Here is a 20,559-nt window from a genome sequence, read left to right as displayed (position 1 = left end):
GGCTTTGAAAGTTTTAATGTCAAAGGGGTTAAAATACTGCCAGCAATTCGCATTTTTGGAGGGAAGTCTGGATGGTGGCCTCTGTACAGAATCTATTAACGATGCTGCCTCTGCCCTTCTTTTTAACTTATTATTTTACAGGATTTAAATAGCGCCAACATATTAAGCAGCGCTAGGTTGTAAGGTAGAAAGACAGAGGTTTCAGGCTCAGATTTTCATTGCAATTCATTATTATGTATTTTATACATCCGATTCATACATAATTACAGTGTACAATCATAGTGTTTAATCCTTGGTCCTGGTAAAATTCACAGGAGTGGGATGACTATGCTATACAACTGCCGCTGTTCATTAGTTATTAAACAAAAAGTTGGACCGAGTAGGTCCCGTATAACCCGACGCATTTCACCGAATAGGCTTCTTCAGGGGTACAATTGTGGCAGTTGTTTTTGTGATACTGGCGAGTGTATGTTCCAAATGTAATGTAGAAAGTTGATATGTGGATAACCAGGCTGTATGTTTCTTTAGGGTTACATGGGTTAAATGAGGAAAGCAGGGCTTTCTAGGTAAATGCCTCTGGTAAAGACCTTGGGGTAGCTGTGAGAAATGGTAAGGGGTTTATTCTTGCTTAGAAAAAAGGTAATATGGAAAGTTCTTGCCAAAGCTCTACAGAAGCTGTTTAAACATTGGATGCAAAATGGTCCCAGCGGTCTTCATTGGTGTGTAGATAGTATTATTGGTAATTGGTGGTGGTAGATTATGCACTTGGGGTTGTTAGAAAACCGCATGCCACCCTAGAGGGGAGGGGGGGTGGGGTGTTAGTATGCTGAGACTTGAACCCTCCAAAGGTGCTGGAAACCTTTAAGGTTCTGTGTGTGCATGGATGTCTCCAGTATTACACAGCGTTGTACATTTAATAGGGGTTGCAAATTACAGCTTACAATCTAGGAGGTGGGGGAAGAATCCCACAAAAGGAGTGGAGATTTGGAGTGGTGGGAAGTAGTCACAGATTCAAAAGACAGAAGATAGGTAGGCAAGTTTGAAAGGATGGGTTTTGAGTGCTCTTTTGAGCAGAAAGTAGGAGCAAGCCAAAAAGGATGAGGAAGACCATATGTAAAAGATTTGTTCTCTTCGAACAGATTTTCCTTCTGTATTTTGCAATTTATATTTTTTTTTATGTACACCTATTACCTAGGCCTGCTTGTACCGAGTCACTGTCCATATATGCCCGATGTAATAAGATCCATCTGTCACTCTGACATGGTTGGAATTTCTCCAGCATAAGCTCCTAAAGGCTAGACAGGACTCCTCCTTTGAACATTGATATTTTGGTATTTGCAGAATTTCTAAAAGCTGTAAGCCCTGAATGTGCAGCATTTAGACCTGGAATGTTACCGTCAAGGTGTGGTAGCTCTACACAATATAAATTGGACATTAAGTGACCCTGTCATCAATCTAACACTTTACGTGTAGCTATTACCTGCAATTTAACACTTACTTGTCCTGCTGCCCGCATAGCTGGAAACTGCTCTGATGAGTAGAAATGGTTCTCTAATGTCTGCTGGGAAACGGACATTGTTCACCTGCGTGTCCTCAGCTCCCACTGGTTTCCCCTGCTGACCTCCACACATTACAGAAGACAGCAGTGATGGAAAGGATTAGGGTTATCCAGTGACAGCTATGGAGGACCACTCCTGAAAGGCTTGGGGGCCATCTCTACTGATCTGGAACTTTTCAACTTTAATGTTATAAATGCCCCCATTACCCCTTCCCCAGCAACATCCAATGCCTTATAATAATAGTTGTTGACCTTATTACCCATTCATTTGCCTCTTCATCCTTTCAGGCAGTACAGGAGAAACTGGGTGTGATGTATAAATAATGACCTCAGTGAGAAAAGTGAAAACAAACAAGGACACAATTTTCACTAAGTTTTTCTTTTTATTATTACTTTTGTTCAACTGGAACCTTTGAATACCTTTCCACAAGGAGATACAAAAACAATGTTGCCACTTTGAAACATTTAGCAAAGAGATTTAATGCCATTTGTTAGAAACTTTTTTTTAATGTTTTGATATTGTAGCACATAATCTATAAATAAATAAGTCTGTACACAAATGTAATACTTCCATTTCACATTGCCTCCCAGAAGCAGCATTTTCTGTGGAATTGATCTCAGGGAAAATAGCATTTTGTTCTATGGTAAAAGTATTAATAACCAAAACTTTTTTGTAGTGTTGGATAGAAAGGGAAGTATTGAAAATTGCCACCAGGTTTGTGTTACTCACAGTAAACACCATCTCCATCCTTATAAAAGGTATGGTGGCTAGTCAGCCAACAATGGCAACGTCAATGATCTTTTACAAGAAAAAGCCAATACACCATGTGAAAACCAAACACTGGTACTGAAATCCCATGACATGACAAGTTTTAAGGTGGCACAAGGGTCAAATTCAGGGTCTGCCTCCGCTGGGGTGATATGAATGAGCAAAATGTAAAAAATGTCACCAATAAACAATGTGAATACCCCACAATGAGAACACTTCTAGTGACTGCCTATCAGAGGAAGTGAATGAAAAGTGAGTTTTCAACCCTTCCCAACTCCATCCAAAACAACTGGAAAACATTTAATTTTACTTTAAATGTTGCAAATGCTTCATATAGCTGAAAAAAATGATAAAAAACAAGCTGATCTGAAAGATTAGTTCACATTATACTAACAGTATCAAAATAACAGCTAAGTTTGTGAATTAAAGGTTATATATTCACATTTCTCCTATAGGCTGTAACATTATGGATTTAAGTCTCAGACTGTCCAATGTTACAGCTTCCTATGCCACATTCCTTTACAAGGAATCAAGCAATTTAGCACTCACACAGCGCAAATTCCCAAAGTGCAAATTCATGTTATTTACAGTGTGAGCCGCTAGTGTATTAGTTGGTGGTAGTCTTGTTCACTCCTAGGCCTTTTAGGATGAATGTATACCATGGGACTATACAATTACCAGGACAATCCTTATCCATGGGACTATACAATTACCAGGACAATCCTTATCCATGGGACTGTACAATTACCAGGACAATCCTTATGGTTAACTAAAATTATTTAATATGAAGTCAGAACTACTCTTTCCAGTTAGGTGAGCCATTGCTTTACAAGGCTGATGGTGGATCTAATGAAAATTGTTTAATAAGTATAGTCAGCATTAAGCAGGGCATGAAACCTGAAGAAATGTTACATCCAATGACAATGAGCAACTGGTGGAGTATGCACACATGCTGCCTTGTTAAGCTGCATACACACCTGCAATTTTTCTCGTTGGAAAGGATCTTTCACCATCCTTTCCAACGAGAAAAGACTGCACGATGCATGAACGGTGCTGTACATACAGCACCGTTCATGCTCTATGGAGAGGGGAGGGGGAGAGCGACGGAGCGGCACCCTGCTGCGCGCTCTCCCCTTCCCTTTCATTAGGATCGGTCATCGTCCATGGATCCGCCAGGACGGTCGTCGGACGATGGACGACGACCGACTGTACACACGGCAGATTTTCGCCCGATAATTGGCCGATACCGATTATCGGGCGAGAAAAATTTGCCGTGTGTACGCAGCTTTACTCAACTCCCAAATCCCAGAGCCTTGGCCAGGAAGTACTTAAACCGATGCAAATACTGACTCCTATAGGAATAGTCAGTATTTGAATTTGGAAAGAGAGGCCTCAGCTGCACAGTGTATAACTAAGACATAGATGCATTCTTTTTATATGTTTAGGATGGCTGTAAACTACCTTAGGTCTATTATTGCTGTACCATATACAAACACTATAATATTTAATAAATTAGACCCAAGCTGGAGAAGATCCAGCAAACCTGGAATGGATTTCTTAAAAATAATTTGCATTTAGCTGGCAAATGCTTTCCATCAGGTACCAAATCCATTCTAGGTTAGCTGGATCACCCAGCTTCTCCCATGAAATCTTCTCTTGTCTTAGAGGGTCTTGTTAAATGAGGCTTATTTTAACAAGCGTTTAGAGTAATACCAATGCAATTTAGAAAATCTCATTCAGACAAGAGTTTAGGATGGCATCATAAAATGTGAGTCTTTTTCTATACTTTTGATCAGATCTCTGTATTTGGAATGTGATAAAAAACATTGTATTTTATTAAATCTAAATATAAAAATAATAGGGCCTTAAGGATGGTACTATTTATAATCAAGTCAATTTTCCTTTTACATAGTCTGATAAAGAAAATGGCAAAAAAAGTTTATTGGACCATAATATATAGTGTTGGGTCATATTGTCCCTTATAAGTTTACATCACTTCTTCTTCTAGATCTTTGTGACATAAAACGACACATGATGTCATGAGTGAATTGAATTGTATAATATTCCTGGTAACAAGTGATGTAAACTGCTAAGGGGTAATAAATATGAAAATTTAACTACACTATAAATCACAGTTCAATGCTGCTTCCATGCAGTTTATGATATAATAAAGACATTTGTAGATAATAGAATTGTAATGATGGTATCCTAAAAGATCACTGTCACTACTGCATTTGGGTTCCTTGTAGCTTTGTTGGGATGTGAATACCCTACCTGTAAACATCTGGAAATAAATGCATCCACTCTTATATTATTAAATGAATGGTGGTTTTTTTTGTAATATGCTATTCTCCTTGTATGATCCCCACATTCAAAATGTTCCAATTGAAGATACAGAGATAACATTTTAAGTGCAATCTACTTTTTTGCTTCTTAAAGCGATCCTTTTACCCCACATGTTGGAGTCAGCCATTTTCCAGGCTGAAGGCTTGGGGCTCATTCACACAAGTGTTATAAAGTTTAGACAACCTTATACCATAATGCACAGCCTATGCACTGCTGTTCATTGTGACACTGATCCCATCCATTAGTTTGAATAGGGTAGCCCATAAAAATGTGTTACAAAAACACAAAGCAACATGTTAGTGGGAACATTAGACATTGCTGGCTACGCAACTTATGATGTCCTGGCGCACTATGTGTTGCATTAAACTGCACAGCAACCCATGTAATGTGAACAAGCCCTTACTCTTGAAAGGGCAGCCAACAACAAGGAACCAGTGATGCCACTGAGGCATGAAATCACATATGTCACCAGTATCTTGGTTTGGACTACCCCCAACCTAAAACATGTCTGTGCAAGTAACTGGGACACTTTAAGGTTTGTGCAAGCCATTTCATTATACTTCCAATTATTTACAGAGGTGCAGAAGGCGACAGCTTCTTATTTTGAAAAGGGAAATTCACAAAGTAACATTTTAAAAGATTTGGAGGAAGGTGACCTTAATAGACACATTTTCCTGGCTGCATTTAAAAAAAATAGACTCCAAATGCCCCCTTAAACTCATCTCAGGACATCCCTGTGTAGTTGGGAAGCCCTACAGATGGGCTGTAGCGCACCATGTAGCAGAGTGATGTTCAGGCACAGCAACCAAGACAAATTTGCAAATGCATGAGAGGTTTTGAATACAGCCAGGAAAGTGAATCATTTACCACTTTCATTTGTCCCAATAACATCTTACCCCCATCAAAGGGATTCTTTACACAGATGGTTGAAAAAAGGGGTGCAGTTACTTTTTCTTACCTGCAGGTGATTAGTTGCCTACAATTACATGACACTGCATGTAGAATTCAAGAACAGCAGCAGTTGACAAACCTCAAAACCACCTTCTGAATGCCCTCATTCAAAAGAGGAAGGGATGTATAGAATGTGCTTGCTAACCATCTGTGTGAACATGCTAATGTGAGGATTAGCAGAGCTGCAATGGGAGGCACAACATGGATGGATGGGGAAAAAAATGCCAAAATTCAGACCTGGCTATAAATATTTTGCAAGTTGGCTTAGTTCACCCAAAACAGGGTGCAGCCCCCACACCTCCGTAAATAAACATACATTCTTTTATACAATAAGGCACCTTTTTTCTGCCTCCTCAAATGCAGTTTTGCAAACAATGTGTTTCACAGCCTTTCCTGTGTTCATGCACTAACGATTAAAATAGACTCCTTTGAAGATATAGGTATATATTTTTATCTACCTTTAGATATTTACATATTTATATATATATTTATATATTTAGGAAAACTCTTATGTACAATGTACAAAATATATTTTTTTCTGTCCCATTACTTACAAGTCTTTTTGCATTTTTGTGCCGTAAATGCAGTTAGACATTTTGCTACCAACACTTTAGAAGTTTATAAAGTACTTTGAGCCCAGCGATACGTTGGGGGTTCCTCCTTAGTCCCGTGGATATTTTTGATTCCTACCTCATATTTTTTTCCTTTTATAACCCCCAAGTTAAGGGGTTGAGGTAGACGGATCCCTTTCCGGTTCAGTGCAAAATATTATTTTTTTTTGTTACTCCTTTGCACATAGCAGTCATTGTGAATCATCTGATCCGCTGTATGGCTTGTGTTGGGCAGTCACTGCATGTCCATTAGAGAGAGGCATCACTTGATGAGGAGGGTCCCCTAAGTGTGACTTTTGCTGTAGAAAACAGTTCTGTATTGGAGGTTGGTGGTATAACTCTGGAGGCGGTGACCTGATAAATGGCTCCAAGTGTGAACCTGGAAAGACAATAAGAGGTGTCAGTTTAAGGGAAGATGATGTCAGATTTCAGTATTCGACCCAGAAATTTTTAGAAGCTGGGTGCAAAGAAGCTGTAGGCGGGTGGCAGCCCCTGTACTGTGACCCAAAATTTCAATAACTACCCAAAAATAGCCAAATGGATACTGAGAAGTGCTGGGTGGTTTGCCCGGATAAAAGTAGCTGGGGAGAACACTGGATTTGCATCAAGTGTATGTAAAGCTAAAATGTAAATGCTAGAGACTGCCCTCCTGTGACCTTTTAGTACACCTTTGTTCTATTTTAGGTGTAGAAGCTCCCCATACACTGTAAGATACCTAGTGATCCTGCCGGTTCCAGATTCAAGGGCTGCTGATCATTAGAAAAAATGGAAAGGAGTCCTTGCAATTACCTTGTGTATCAGACACCAACACGTGCGTTTGCTGGTCACTGAAGAAAGGGATCCTCTCATGGTTGCTGGGGTACACTATTTCACAGGCATCCATCTTGTTGTAGCTTACAGTCCCCAAATTCTGATAACAATTTGGTGTTCTAGAATGGTCATTGCCATTTCTGTATCCTTCATGGTCACTCCTAGGTCTTTCATATGAACAGTCCAAAGATGGTGTTGTCTGTAGACAATAGTCAGGGTCCTTGCTGTACATAGCGCGGCCTTCTAGGCAGTCTGTACACACAACTTGATATCCATAGCCTATAAAGACAGCAAAACAAGACTCTTAGAGAGATATCCTAGGGGAACTGGAGTACCAATTATTTAACAAATATCACGATAAGCAACTTTTATAGTCCAGAATGTCAGATACCTGGGCTTTCTGTGGTGAACAATCCACTGCCCCTTTTACAAGGTTCATCAGAGTTGCACCCTACACAGGGCCGTGGTTGTCTATGGCCCACATTACAGGCCTCCACATCGGTATTTCCTGTGCCGTCACTGGAACAGATACCTAAAATAAAAGACCCGCCTGTTATTCATCATTTATAATGAGTAATCCAGAGCAAAAATCTAAAAGCTTCTGGTACATCACTTTGAATATTGTAATATTATAATAATAATTATAATATTCTGTATTATACCTTGAGAGGACAGGTAACTTGGCACATCTGGAGGCACAATGGTCTCATCTGTAAACACAAGAAAGAAAAAGTGTTTATAATTTGATTTGCATGAAAACAAATGCTAGAATATCATCCTTGAACAATGATTGCCTTTAATGTGAAAGTTGGGAGGACCAGCACTGCAAGCCTAATGGGCTCTGTTGCATAGTGTCCTACAAAACCCTGGGTAATTCAAGCCAAAATGGGGGTATAAAGAGGGTGGGCTTCTCCTCAGGACCGACCAATGCACAGGTTGGTTATCACTACAAGCCCAAACATTCATGATGAGGTGCACGGTGTGGTGTGTAAACAAGCTGGGCACACAGAAAATGGGTAGAATCATCCTAGGTTATGTTTCAAAACAACTTTCCCTTCATTTGGACACTGTATATTAAACCAGGGAACTAAAATAATGGATAAAGGAGCGCCAACCTAACCAAGAAAAAAACAGAATATTTAAAAAGTTACCTGTATTGGTGACGCTGTATTCCTCACTTTTCTTTCGGGTTTGGTAGATGATGCATACCCACACAAGAGATGTTAAAATGATGCTACACACCACAGCAATCGTGATGATCCCGAACGTCATGGTCCCCTCCATTTTATTTGACTCTGACATACAGCCCGCAGAAGGGAATATACTGACTTGGCTGTAAGCACGTTCTGTCCCAAGAGTGTTGGACATCTCGCAGGTATATTTTCCAGCATCTTCCTGAACCACATTGCGTATGATGAGCAGTTGGTTTCCTGGTGTGAAGTGGTGCCTTTCTGTTACTACAATGAGCTCATCACCTTTTAGCCATGTTATCCGTGGTGGGGGGCTGCCATTTGCTTTGCACTGTAGTACCAATGTGGACCCTGCAGGAACTGTGTGATCACCTAGCGCATGAGCCAAAAATGGCATTTCTGAAAAATTAAATGAAAGGGGAATTTTAGGTTTTCAAACTAGAACTATGCAAGATGTATAAATATAAATCCCAATCAAGGAAACCATCTTTTACAGTTATCTTAAACCTTGAGAACATTCAACTCCCCTACCATGAAGAATACGGTTCATGCTTTTCTGCAAATTGGTGGGCAGGTAGTCCAAGCGATCATAAATGGAAACTTTTTTTTTTTAACTATTACCAAATGGGCGAAACCCACAAGCAACGAGTACATTTCCGAAAAAGGACCAGGATTCACAAACCCCACTTAAACTACGTTTATGTAACAACTCATTTTAAAAGGTGGCATTTAAGAGGAATAAGCGTGCTCGATTTTAAAAGCTGAAATTTGACTGGATCACTCTGTAATCTACAGAACCCTACTGTCATTATGTACATATGTCAAATTCAAAAACTTTTGATTGTCTGCTATTGGAACGCAAAGAAACTTACCAAGTACAGTCAGAGTTGCATTTGCAGAAACAGATCCGGCTGAATTCTGTGCTGTACAGCTATACACTCCCATATCCTCGATTTTGACACCTGTAATGAAGAAGACGTCATCTTCGGGCATAACATGCATGCGCCGCTCCCGAGCAGCAGGGAAGTCTGTGCCGCCATCTTTCTGCCAGGCAATCTCTGGGGTGGGGTGGCCGTCTGCTGCACATTCCAGCCTGGCGGTTGTGCCTGTCCGTATAGTGTTGTCTCTTGGGGTTTTAGTAAATGATGGCAGAACTAAGATTTACAAAAAAATAAATAAATATTAGCACAATATGTGATTATAGAGAAAACAAAAAAGTCACAGAATAAATAAGGATTTTTCAAGTTCACTGTGCCTACTACAATTTCACATACACCCAAGTCCCCTTATCTTTGCAATAAATAGTCAGTGAAAATGATCATGTATTAGCCTTCTATCTTTTGAACTAACACATGCATTTTTTAAAACTGTAAAAATAGGGCACATTTTGCAACAGGTGCTGGCAAAAAAAAAAAAACTTTGCTGCTCTAGGTAATGCCAAGACTCCTTTTATTGATGTGATTGAATAAGGAAAGGGCTGGAATATGCTGGAAACAGACAATATGCCTTACAGCTACAGGGGAGACCTGGAGTTCAGCTTTAATTGTTTGACAAATAATACAAGTAGGGCTAACCAAGCATACCATGGCTTAGAATGGCACTTTTTTCTACTCTGGATAGCGACAAAAAACAGAGTTTCTAACCTTTCTAAACTAAATTTTCACAGTTCTACTTCACAGAACCATCCAGTTATTATTTTACTCACCATTTACAACCAGCCCCGCTTTATTAGAGTACGTGGAACCAAAATGGTTGGTGATGATGCACTGGTACTGGCCCTCGTGCTCAAAGGTGACGTTACGCAAGTGAAGAATGGTGGTGTAGACCGTCACATTTCCATCCTTCTCTTTGATGTTTTCCGTCTCAGAGCCATGTAGGACTTCGTTGTCCTTCTTCCACACAAAAGTCATGGTCGTGTTGCTGCTGCTGGCAGCTGAACAGGAGAAGCGGATGTCTTTTCCCAGCACCGCCATGGTCCTCTCTGGCTGTAGCTTGATATGTGGTTTAGGCTGATCATCTAAAAAAGAAACAAAAAGTTGTGTGATCACATGACCTAGAATTGTATATCATATAGGGGCAGAGAAAAGAAACCAGACAAAACATTTTAAATTATTAAGGTCTGCTTATTATGTATATGCTTCTTGTAAAGAGATTGGCTTTTCTGGTGTCATGGCGTTAATTTAAGAAGATAAATGAAAGCTTAAGCTGTTGTATTTAACATTTCTACAACCTATCTTTGATTTGTTCTTCTGTAACACAATGGAGTAGCTAAAGCTCATATCCTACATGTTGGTGGCCAGATCAAAAAAAAAAAAAATTCAAAGAATTTGTATAATCAGCCCCCCCTCCTAGGTGACGGTATTCCTGACAACGGATCCCCATCACATATGGCGAGTTCAAAGAATGAATGACGAATCTCGATTTCAGCAAGTTCCTCTCTTGGAATGTACAAATTAGTAAATAAAATAAGCAGTACAAAACGTTCCAATCCGCGTACCTTTCTACAACAATAACAGATATAATGAAGGTGGAACTCTGTGTACCTTGTTTTAATTAAACCTTTTGTTTGTAGCCTCCAACTGTGGGGGATTAATTGTGTTTTCAGCTGTCCAGCACTGTGAGCCAGCTGGACCTCAAAGTGGTGAAATTCTTGGATTTGGGTGTGAGCAACAATCAGCACATGTGAGGCACATATGTATCCTGAGGAGGGTTTGATGTCATTTGTGTTATTTCCAATAATGGCACAAGGGTGGGCTGTTCCGTTTGGTCAGTTCTCTTTCTTCGTCCTCTACCACTCTGGTCCATGTAAAGCCAACTTGCTATAATTTTATAAAATTTAGGTAAATATTTGGGTAAGCTCTTTGAAAGCAGAAACTTTTAAACGGGGGAAAGCAAATTATATGTTCATCATACATGAAGCCCATCTCTTCAGGCAGCCGAATAGAGCACAGCAGACGTAAGGGAAATCCAAGGGAATAATGCCAACTTCTTGCTTTGCGTTAAAAACAACGCTGTTCACTTTAAGGTGTACTGTTCGTTTACTTGGATAAGACTTTTTTTTTAAAAATGTTTTGAAAAGCTTTTTTTTTTTTTTTTTTTTTGGTGAACCGATCTGCCTCATCTTGTGTCATTATTTCTCTTGGCGAGCCTGACAAAACATTTGGCTTCCCAGACACCACCTTTCAACGTTTTTTTGTGCTATCACTTTGCAAAGTAAGATAATAAGGACGGATCTTACCGCACACAAAACTCCTCACGGGGACACTGAAAATGCTTTTGCCCTGTAGAGACTCCGGATGGGCACAACTGGCCTTCACGTTGGACTGCAGCTTCTTGCTGGCCAGCCATGCGGGAAGCCACTTGAGGTGACAGTCACATAAGAAGCTCTCACTGTTAATGTACCTGGACAGGAAGACACATACAACCTTAAACAATATGAACGGACCCAATGTGTAAAAATTTCTAAGCTTTAATACCAGTATCTGCGTATATATATATAAGTATATATATATTTATTTATATAAAGAACTATAATACAAGAACCATGCAATAAGAGGATCTGCCTAAAATATAAAGTCAATTTGCAACCAATCAGGCAGGCCCTTGCTCTAAATACTTGTTGGCAGATATAAAGCAGACCAAATCATGCACAGAATGAAACTCTCCAATAACAATAGCACGTTAGTCCATGTCATTTCTATATAAGCACTTACAGCTTTCTCAGCATTTTCATCTCTCCAACCGCCTCGGCCTGCACCGACCGCATGGCATTACCGCCAAGGTTCCTGCCAAGAAATCAAGAAACAAGGATTTAGCCAGGGATAAAGAATTGGCAAACTTTAAAATACAAATCAATTTATTGTGTACCTGGGGCCAACAAACAATATGATTAAAATACTTTCCAGAAGGTTTGATGATGAAACGAAACTTAAGAGAGGGTGGATAGAAAAATAATGGGATGCAAACATTTGCAGTAAAAACCTTGTCATACGGCGGATATACTGTCCAGGCTACATTAAATTTAAAAAAGGAAGTGAACACTGAATCGGCAATGCGAACATTGAAAATCCTGGGGGAAGAAAATTCCTTCACTCTGGCCAAGTCAGCTGCTCACCAAGTCGAGAAAGTTTAAGTCCTATAAGCAGGTTTTATTCTATCAGTCTACTATTTCCATCTACTCTGAACACATAACATAAACCTGATGTAATTTCCTGAGAAAAGAAATGTGGCCCTTTATGTAAAGGAATCATTAACAAGCTAATAAAATATAAAATAAGAGCAAAAGGTATCACTGTGACCAATCAGATACTTTGCTACAAACTGATTGCCATTATGGGACAACACGGGTCATTATGGGACAACTCATTACAACAGCATTGGAATTTTTTCTCCAGGTTCATTTTAAGTAAACCTATCAGAAGAAATATGGGGATGCCATTGCTTAACTCCCCCCCCCCCCCTAAAAGAAAAAAAAAAAAAAAAGTTTCCATTTTTTATGCTGAACCTAAATATGTATTGACCTAAAACAAGTAGACAAATAGGGAGTGTCGAGGGGTTTTATCCATGCATCCATCCATGCATGCATGCATTGTTAACTGATCGTATCTGGAAATCGGCCAGCTAGAATAAAACAAACGTTTCTGTTCACACCAGAGTCCTCCTTTACAAATCCCATCTACAGACAAGAACTGAAGAGAATTTGTCAGAAGGTCTCTGTTCTCATAGTCAACACAAAATAAAAAAAAAATGCACCCAAATCTGCCATATGTTCTGCAACTCCTTTTCCTGGCACAACGAGAGGCCAAAGTTGAAGCTGACTTATAATGAGAAGGAAGCAGCTGGGCTGCTCAAATGGATGGCCTTCTCATGTTACAAAGACGCTATTAAATTGCTTGCAGACCTCTCAAGCAGCTACTTTTGGCAGCCCACTATAAAACCCGCAAGGCAAGATGGGATACTCACAGGTGCTCCAGAGCCCCCAAGCCTGAGAAAGCGTTTCTGGCCACCGACTTGATCTTGTTTCCAAACAGAGAACTGCAGTTTCCAAACATCAAGGGTCAGACAAACAAAAGGGGGTAAAGAGGAAGAGAAAAAAAGAAAAAAAAAAAGCAGAATTAGTTGGCGTGGGACAGATTGAGTGTCCGGTTTACAATGTTTTAAACGTGAAGTACACAGATTAGGTCTTTTTTCACCCTTTCTCTGGCTGAAATTAGATTCCCTTATCTTTAAAGCAATTGAACAGTGATGACAAGAGCAAATCGCTCGTAATCTCTCCAGAAGAGAGCAGCCATTGAGCAGACTTGTTCTAAGACCGCCTTGTTGCTGGTTTACCACGAGTTTATTAATTTCCTACACCTGACATATACGGTCATTTTTCCCATTCCAATGGGAAGTCCATTTAATCCTTAAATTGAACCAACCACTATGATTCTTTTCTGAATTTGACTGATACTGATTGTAGGAACCTCGGTTGGATCGGAGGATTTCCATCAATTGTGCAAATATCTAATGGACGTTTGTTCCAAAATTTAATTGGCATTATTCAAGAGATCTCATTCACACTAACAGCCCCTGTGTTAACTACAGAGGCCACATCCACAGCTGCTTGCTGCAAATCTATATACATCACCTGATTTTTAACCATCCATAAAGCTACTTAATTAAGAAAAAGTGCTCATAACATACTACCGTGCAAGTTATTTTTAGGAGTAAATTCGTATCTAAAATTAATTTTTCTTATTTGGAAAGAAAAACAATTTAAATACAGACCACCTAAAAACTCCTCCAGCTCCACAGCACTTTCATTACAACTATCTGCCCTAATTAATACTCGCACACAGAACATTCCAGAGCTGAAAGTTGTGTGAAAAGATGGCCGTAATGGTGGTGGAAGAATGAAAGGTTGTAGAGGGAGGAGGAGGGTGAAATCTGCTACTAAGAGGAACAGAGAGGGAGCTGAGGAGGTGAAGTACTCACAGCTTGTTCAGACTGTCCAAGCCTATAAAGGCTCCATTGGTATCTTCTATTGTGCCTGAGATCTCGTTATGGTCCAGTTCCCTGGAGAGGAAACAAAAGAGAGCATACATTCTCAATCCTGGCTTCTTTATGTATAAGAAAGTGTGGATCACAAGGAGGCGATTTCTGGAAAGTTCAGTACTGTGTGGCAGCTATTTCTTTAGAACTCTACATTCTTTATTTGGGGCTTTCTTTATTATGACCATAGGCACTATGTGTGCTTTGCACATGATGGGACAGATAAGAAATCTGCTTTTGATCAACAAGGGAGGTGTACACTTAAAGGAATGCTTTCAAATCTACCCTTGGAGTGGGGCTTCCTTGCACCAACAAGGGCTAGATTGCTTGTATTTGTCAGGGAGGGGGTGTAAATAGAACTTTACCCTATTCCCCCAATCCTGCAGGCCCTTTCTCTTTGTAACGACCCCCTGCAGCCTCTCCTTGAAGGCACTTTATTGTGGTCTCATAATCCCCTACAATGCAGGACCCGTAGTCCCACAGTGTGTGAGGATGCCAGTTACCCACCCACTGGAGAGTTAAAGAAAGTTTGCTGCAGGGGTAGCAAGTAAAGCCAATTTCTACACCCAACCTAGCCAAAAATGACCACTGGACCCCCCACTGCAAATGTCATTTTAAAGCAATTTTGGAATACAGTTTAACACTTATTCATACTTTTGCCACCCCTCATCAGGGAGACAGTAGAAGTGAGAAAACCCTCTTAGACATCTGTCATCATAACAGGTGTCCCTGTTGGAAATTTTTGCCTCTATGAATCCTTACTGTAAAGGCACACAGAATTAATTTACTGGCCCTTAACCTCAGTGTAACCTCTAAACCTAACCCCATATCTAAAGCCAACTCAATTACCTTAATCCAACACTTAAACCCAAATTAGCTCCAACCTAACTACTGAAAATATTCCTTAACCTTGACCTAATACCCAACATGGACAAGCTGTATTATCACAGCAATGATTGATACATACTACTGCGATGGTAGTATAGTGATAATAGCAGTGATAACAACAAAATGTCGGTAAAGTTTTAACGCCAGTTGACTATATGAAAACCCTGCATAAGACCAAAATGGCCTCCAGTATCAATAAAATCACCATGGGTAAAGATAACCGTGTCACCACCAATTGATCAATCTATAATTAAAAAAAAAAAAAGCCAACATTTATCACATTTAAAAAATAACCATCACAGCTCTAAGAGTTGTGCCCCAAAATCCTCATCCCAGAACAATCCAGGCCTTTGTAATACATTCTTGGTATAGTGTTGGAATGCTATGCATCACCAAAATTGTCATTTCCATCCTAATTCCAAACAACTACACTGGCTTTCCTCTTAGCACTGATATATAATGGTTTCTTTGGGTCTGGTCCACCATGCCATCGGGCATTCGAAACTGTATTGTTGATGGGACAATAAGAGGCTACAGCCCATCCTTCACTCTATTCAGGCCTGTTCCTCTCCCATGCCAATTTCCTATTCTTTCTGGCCGGCTGCATCTGAATAGCTATATCCCTGTTAATCATGGGACAGTCGGGTCTTCCAGTGTGACCTCTCTATGAATGGCCCTGTAATTCAGCACTTTCACACCAAGTAGAGATCCACAAACAATAGGTTGTAATTAAAGCATGCTTGGGTCCCTTTCACCAGATGCATGGGCCTGTGTACACCCCCACTTATTAAATTAGAGCTCTACCCTATTCTCTGTATTTCTCTAGCTGAGTAAGACTCCGGATAAAGTCTAAAAAGGTACAAGAAATAGAATTTAGACACAATTTTGCACAAAATTTGGATCTCTCTAAATAATTACATTTAAATGTGAATACAGCTTTTTTGGGAATAGATTAGAACTTTTTTTTTTTTTTCTGCTCTTCCATTGAGGCCTGTCCATTTCCATTTGTGATAAAAAAAATTTCCTTAGTGAACAACAAGGTTGGAAACCAACCTCTTATAAGCTTTTTAATGCTGTGTCCCTCACTGGAAATTTGCCCTGGCTTCCAGTTAAGATGGCATCACGGCTACTAGGACCTAAGACGGCAATAAAAGATGGCCAAGCACCAACCTGCTGTATGCTCTTTTTGTTCAGATCAGTTCAACATTTTTGTCTGGAAAACATACCGGTACTTTCCCCCTTACGTATGTACACTTCCCCCAAAAAATATTTTTAAACTGTGTGGGTAGAAGCTGCTCTTGTATTGTGACCCAAATTTTCAATAACCACACAAAATCAGATGGGTGGTTACCTAAAAGTGCCAGGCGGTGCACCCAGCCAAAGGAGGCTGGGGAAAACACTATGATGGCAGTGCATGAGGATACAAATATATGGGATGCAGATAAACACACTAAGAAAAGATGGAAGGATAGAAGAAGATTCTAAATCTTCATATTTTTTCAAAACTTTAAATGATTGAGAAAAGCAGACTGAAGGCAAAAATTTCAGTCGGAAGCATTAAATAGGAAATTGTGCCCACTAGGCAAACAGAAAAACCTAAAATAACTAAAAATGGCTAAAAACAGAGAAGGCTGCAGCTTTTTGTGTAGTCATGGTACCTGACTACATATCAAAAACAAAATAAATATATGTGAAGCAGCCACTAGTTCTCCGAAGGTCATAGAAGTCAGTGGTGAAGGTGGGCAGAAACACAAAAATAGCTCAGTTGTAAGGTTTAGTAAATCCGATGATTAGACGTTCACTCAGAAATTAAGTTTGTTACAGTAGGGATCTAAACGGCTCATTAGGAGCCACAGAATGTATTTTAAATCTGAGTTCTTCTTTAACACTTTTTGGAATGCAGAAAGATCCTGGATGAAATACAGGCACCAACAGCTGGCACTAAGAGGCTGCTTCACCGTGCCAAATTCTGAGGTTCTAGAAATCCCAAATGAGAGATCAAGACTCTCTGTTGGTGTGAAAAACCAAAGAGGAGAAGGAGACAGATGAATTGTTCTCAACAGCTCATTAACAAGAAACCGGAAAGAATTGTGGATTCCAGGAAAAACCGCCTGTTGTACCTGTATTGCAACCACTGCAAATTCTGATGCAGTATAAAGCTACCAAAGTGGAAGAAAAAAGTATCTGGGTGCTCAGCCAATCAGGTTCTAGTTATTTTTCCTGTAATTAAATCTTCCTAATTCTTATGGGCCACATGAACAGGAAGTCCTATTATTGGACTTCTTTGCAACCCCCTTCTTACACTTTACTTTATTCTGGCCGATTTCAAAGACCTTCCTTTCCTTTTCTCATGCTGTGTTTGTATCCTAACGAAGCCCCACATGTCATTCCTACATTAATAGCCAAGGGTGCTTGGTGACAGTCAATAGACAAATGGTGCTATACTTGGAAGGGGAATAGTATTCAAATGATTTGGATACAAAAATAAGGAACACAAATGCACTCACAATATCCGCAGTTTTTGCAACCCTCTAAATGCCCCCTCGGCAATGAAATTGATCGAGTTATGGCTGAGACGCAGGGCACTCAGAGAACCCAGATCGGCCAGGCTTCCGTCTTCCAATCTTGTGAGGTTATTGTGGGACATAACTCTGTAGAGACAAAGATTAAACAATGTGTTAAATACAATAGCGAACAGACAACCGGGGCAATTGTATGGATTTATTAGGGGTAAGGGTGGCTTGATCCATTTCTGTGTATCTTTCTACAAATTTTTCACTCCCAACTGAAACAAATATTCTCCAAAATGTGTGTTCCTTTGGGAATCAGTGTGCTTTGTGCATTTCTTCCAGATCTGTAAACCAGTTTCAAGGTTTGCCTCCGTGTAATAAAGACCAGTCAGTGCTGTTCTCTCTCCATGTGCAGAGTGACTGGTCTTTTATCGGCCCCCTTCTCCTGTAGTTTTCTGCTGGTGATCTGTAGTGGGTTGGCTTCAGGTACCCTCACACAGCTCTTCTCTACACAGGCAATGCACTGGGACAGTGATAATATCGCAAGAACATTTCTGCAAAAGCATCTGGTAAACACAATTGTGCATTTATATCCTTAGTGATTCTTGAGGAATATAAATAAAGATTTTCATGCTCAAATTCTGTGCACGTAAAAACCACAAATATTGATTTTAGTCTCTCTCCATGCATTTTGTAGGTTAATATTTGATAGTATCCGTTGCATTCTTTTTAAAAAACATCCTTATATGGCAATCTTTATTTTAAAATGACCCTAAAACTTCAAAGGTCTAGTATTTAAAGTATATGTAAATATGTTTTATTTGCTACCATTTGGTCTCAAAAACTGGCCACGCACTTATTCTTATAATCACTTATTCTTGTATAGTCCTTTAAAAGTGTGGATTATAATATTACATAAAAAAGCAAAAAAACAGTGTATAAAAAATAGACAATTTTATGTGATACTGATGATATTTATATATATATATATATATATATATATATACACACATATACATATATATACATACACACGCACAATATATATATATCCCCATCCAAGATTAATGATGTGACACTTTTGCAAAAAGCTAACTCGCAAACTGGCACGCAGCCAAAATAACGTCTACACTTGCTATTAAAGAATTTAGCCAAGAGATAAACGGATTTCTGAGAAAGTAACCCAAGATTCCATAAAAACAAGAAAAAGTTTGCTTTGATAAAACGCAGGCAGAACATCTGCCACCAGTAGTAACAGAAGATCATTTTTCTGCTTTTATTTCCCATCACTTTCACGCGGCAGCAAAAACTACCACCATTAAGAGCTGTAATTGATGGTATAGATTGGGGCGAGCCGTTGTAAACCGTGTTCAGCATGGTGTGAGTTTTCCCGAGTCAATAAATTATTTCTGGTGGCGAGCCGTTTGCTAAAGTTACACCCTTCACATCCATGCAGGCTGAAGATAAATATTATTATTTTGTGGTTTACCTAAACGACCTTCTGGCCAAGCAATGTTAACAGAGCGGGGAAGTATTAACGGGAAACGGTCATTAAAAACACAATACTCCTGTATAAGACTGGATTAGGAGAAATATTTTATGTGTATGGTACTCATGGGTTGGGGGGAGGGGATTAGTGCCCTTGCCCCTGTGTAACCAGACCCTTTAAAAGCATTGCTATATCTTTTACTCTTTCTTTACATTTATCTTTTACAGGAAATTTACATTGTTTTTAGGATTTTATAGATAAAATAAATATGAATGTGGCAGGTTAATGTGATCTTTATGTGTTAATGTTCAAAATCATTCAGGCTCTTTATGTAAGAATTTGCCAAGTGTTAACAAGGTTATAAAAGGCCGCTACATTGATATGGGTTGGCATATAGTCACATGGTGGGATTCCCTGCTGGTCACCTACCTCATTACAAGACCAGCTAGCTGTTGTACCAAAGTTAATAAAAAGTAGGTCTATGCCCCAATTTGATAAAACAAAGAGGTACATTTCTAAGGGAAGTGGTGACCTGATAACATCTTGCATTTTTAAAATCAGATCTCCACTTTTTTAACCTTTTTTCAAAGGGAGATTAGTATGATCCATACTTTTATTGTGTTACTATATTTACACCAAAGTGTTGACTTAAAAGCTCTATTCACTTGAATGGAGTAACTAAGCCCCATATTTGGAAGAGGCGTATGCAGCCCGTTCATTGGATTAGCATCCAAGACCAAGAACACCATTTTTAAAAGTGGTAATTACAGTAGAGTATTTGAAGCCTTCATGGTGGGGTTTGGCTACCACCACTTCTTGTATGTAAAGTAATGACCCAGAAAGGACTTTAAACCTGGTCGTTTTATGGGTTTGGGATCTTCAGCCACCTTGATTGGTTAGACCGGAATTGTGCAACTTTCACACATGTTCACAGGAGTTCATAAATTCAAAGAAACCCAAGAATGCTGGGATCATAAGCATGTTTAGCTCAGTGTACATTCTAAAATGATTGTAAACGGCAGGTGTTTTATTGCAGAAATGACATCATCATGACATCATGTCCCTTCTCTAATCCCCCGGCGTCCTAATTTTGTCTGTATTTTCATGCAAAAAGCGTTACTTTTTTTTGCATGGTAATTTATTTTACATTGTAGACCTATAATTCTTAGGCATAACTTACCACATAATGACCAATATTTAATAAATTCAATAATAAACTTTAAATAAAAAAAAAATCTGTTAAAACAAAGATGCATAAAAATGCTAAAACCTGTAACATAACTGTACAGTAGCATGTATAGTAATATATATATATATATATATATATATATATATATAAAATAAAGATTTCTTGGTATTGGACTCAATACAAAATTATTTATTCTTCCTTCCCCGCCTCCCACC

The 20,559-nt window shown here is 39.3% G+C and overlaps 1 protein-coding gene across 1 annotated transcript in view; it reads right to left on the bottom strand.

Annotated features, from left to right (window-relative positions):
- Window positions 1-2,035: 2,035 nt before the first annotated feature.
- Window positions 2,036-20,559, bottom strand: part of LRIG1 (leucine rich repeats and immunoglobulin like domains 1) — a 68,210-nt gene continuing 49,686 nt past the window's right edge. The window contains exons 8-19 of the mRNA XM_072420794.1: window positions 17,664-17,807; window positions 14,212-14,292; window positions 13,198-13,269; window positions 11,949-12,020; window positions 11,474-11,637; window positions 9,941-10,252; window positions 9,108-9,389; window positions 8,197-8,634; window positions 7,708-7,755; window positions 7,437-7,577; window positions 7,025-7,324; window positions 2,036-6,614 (exon numbers count right to left, since the gene is read on the bottom strand). Of these exons, the coding sequence (XP_072276895.1) occupies window positions 6,427-6,614; window positions 7,025-7,324; window positions 7,437-7,577; window positions 7,708-7,755; window positions 8,197-8,634; window positions 9,108-9,389; window positions 9,941-10,252; window positions 11,474-11,637; window positions 11,949-12,020; window positions 13,198-13,269; window positions 14,212-14,292; window positions 17,664-17,807 (2,242 nt within the window). The 3' untranslated portion in view covers window positions 2,036-6,426. The remainder of the gene's footprint in view (window positions 6,615-7,024; window positions 7,325-7,436; window positions 7,578-7,707; window positions 7,756-8,196; window positions 8,635-9,107; window positions 9,390-9,940; window positions 10,253-11,473; window positions 11,638-11,948; window positions 12,021-13,197; window positions 13,270-14,211; window positions 14,293-17,663; window positions 17,808-20,559) is intronic.

The sequence above is a fragment of the Pyxicephalus adspersus genome, chromosome 8 (genome assembly GCF_032062135.1).
Source record: "Pyxicephalus adspersus chromosome 8, UCB_Pads_2.0, whole genome shotgun sequence".
Taxonomy (NCBI): Eukaryota; Metazoa; Chordata; class Amphibia; order Anura; family Pyxicephalidae; genus Pyxicephalus; species Pyxicephalus adspersus.
This window is presented reverse-complemented; position numbering and strand designations above follow the sequence as displayed.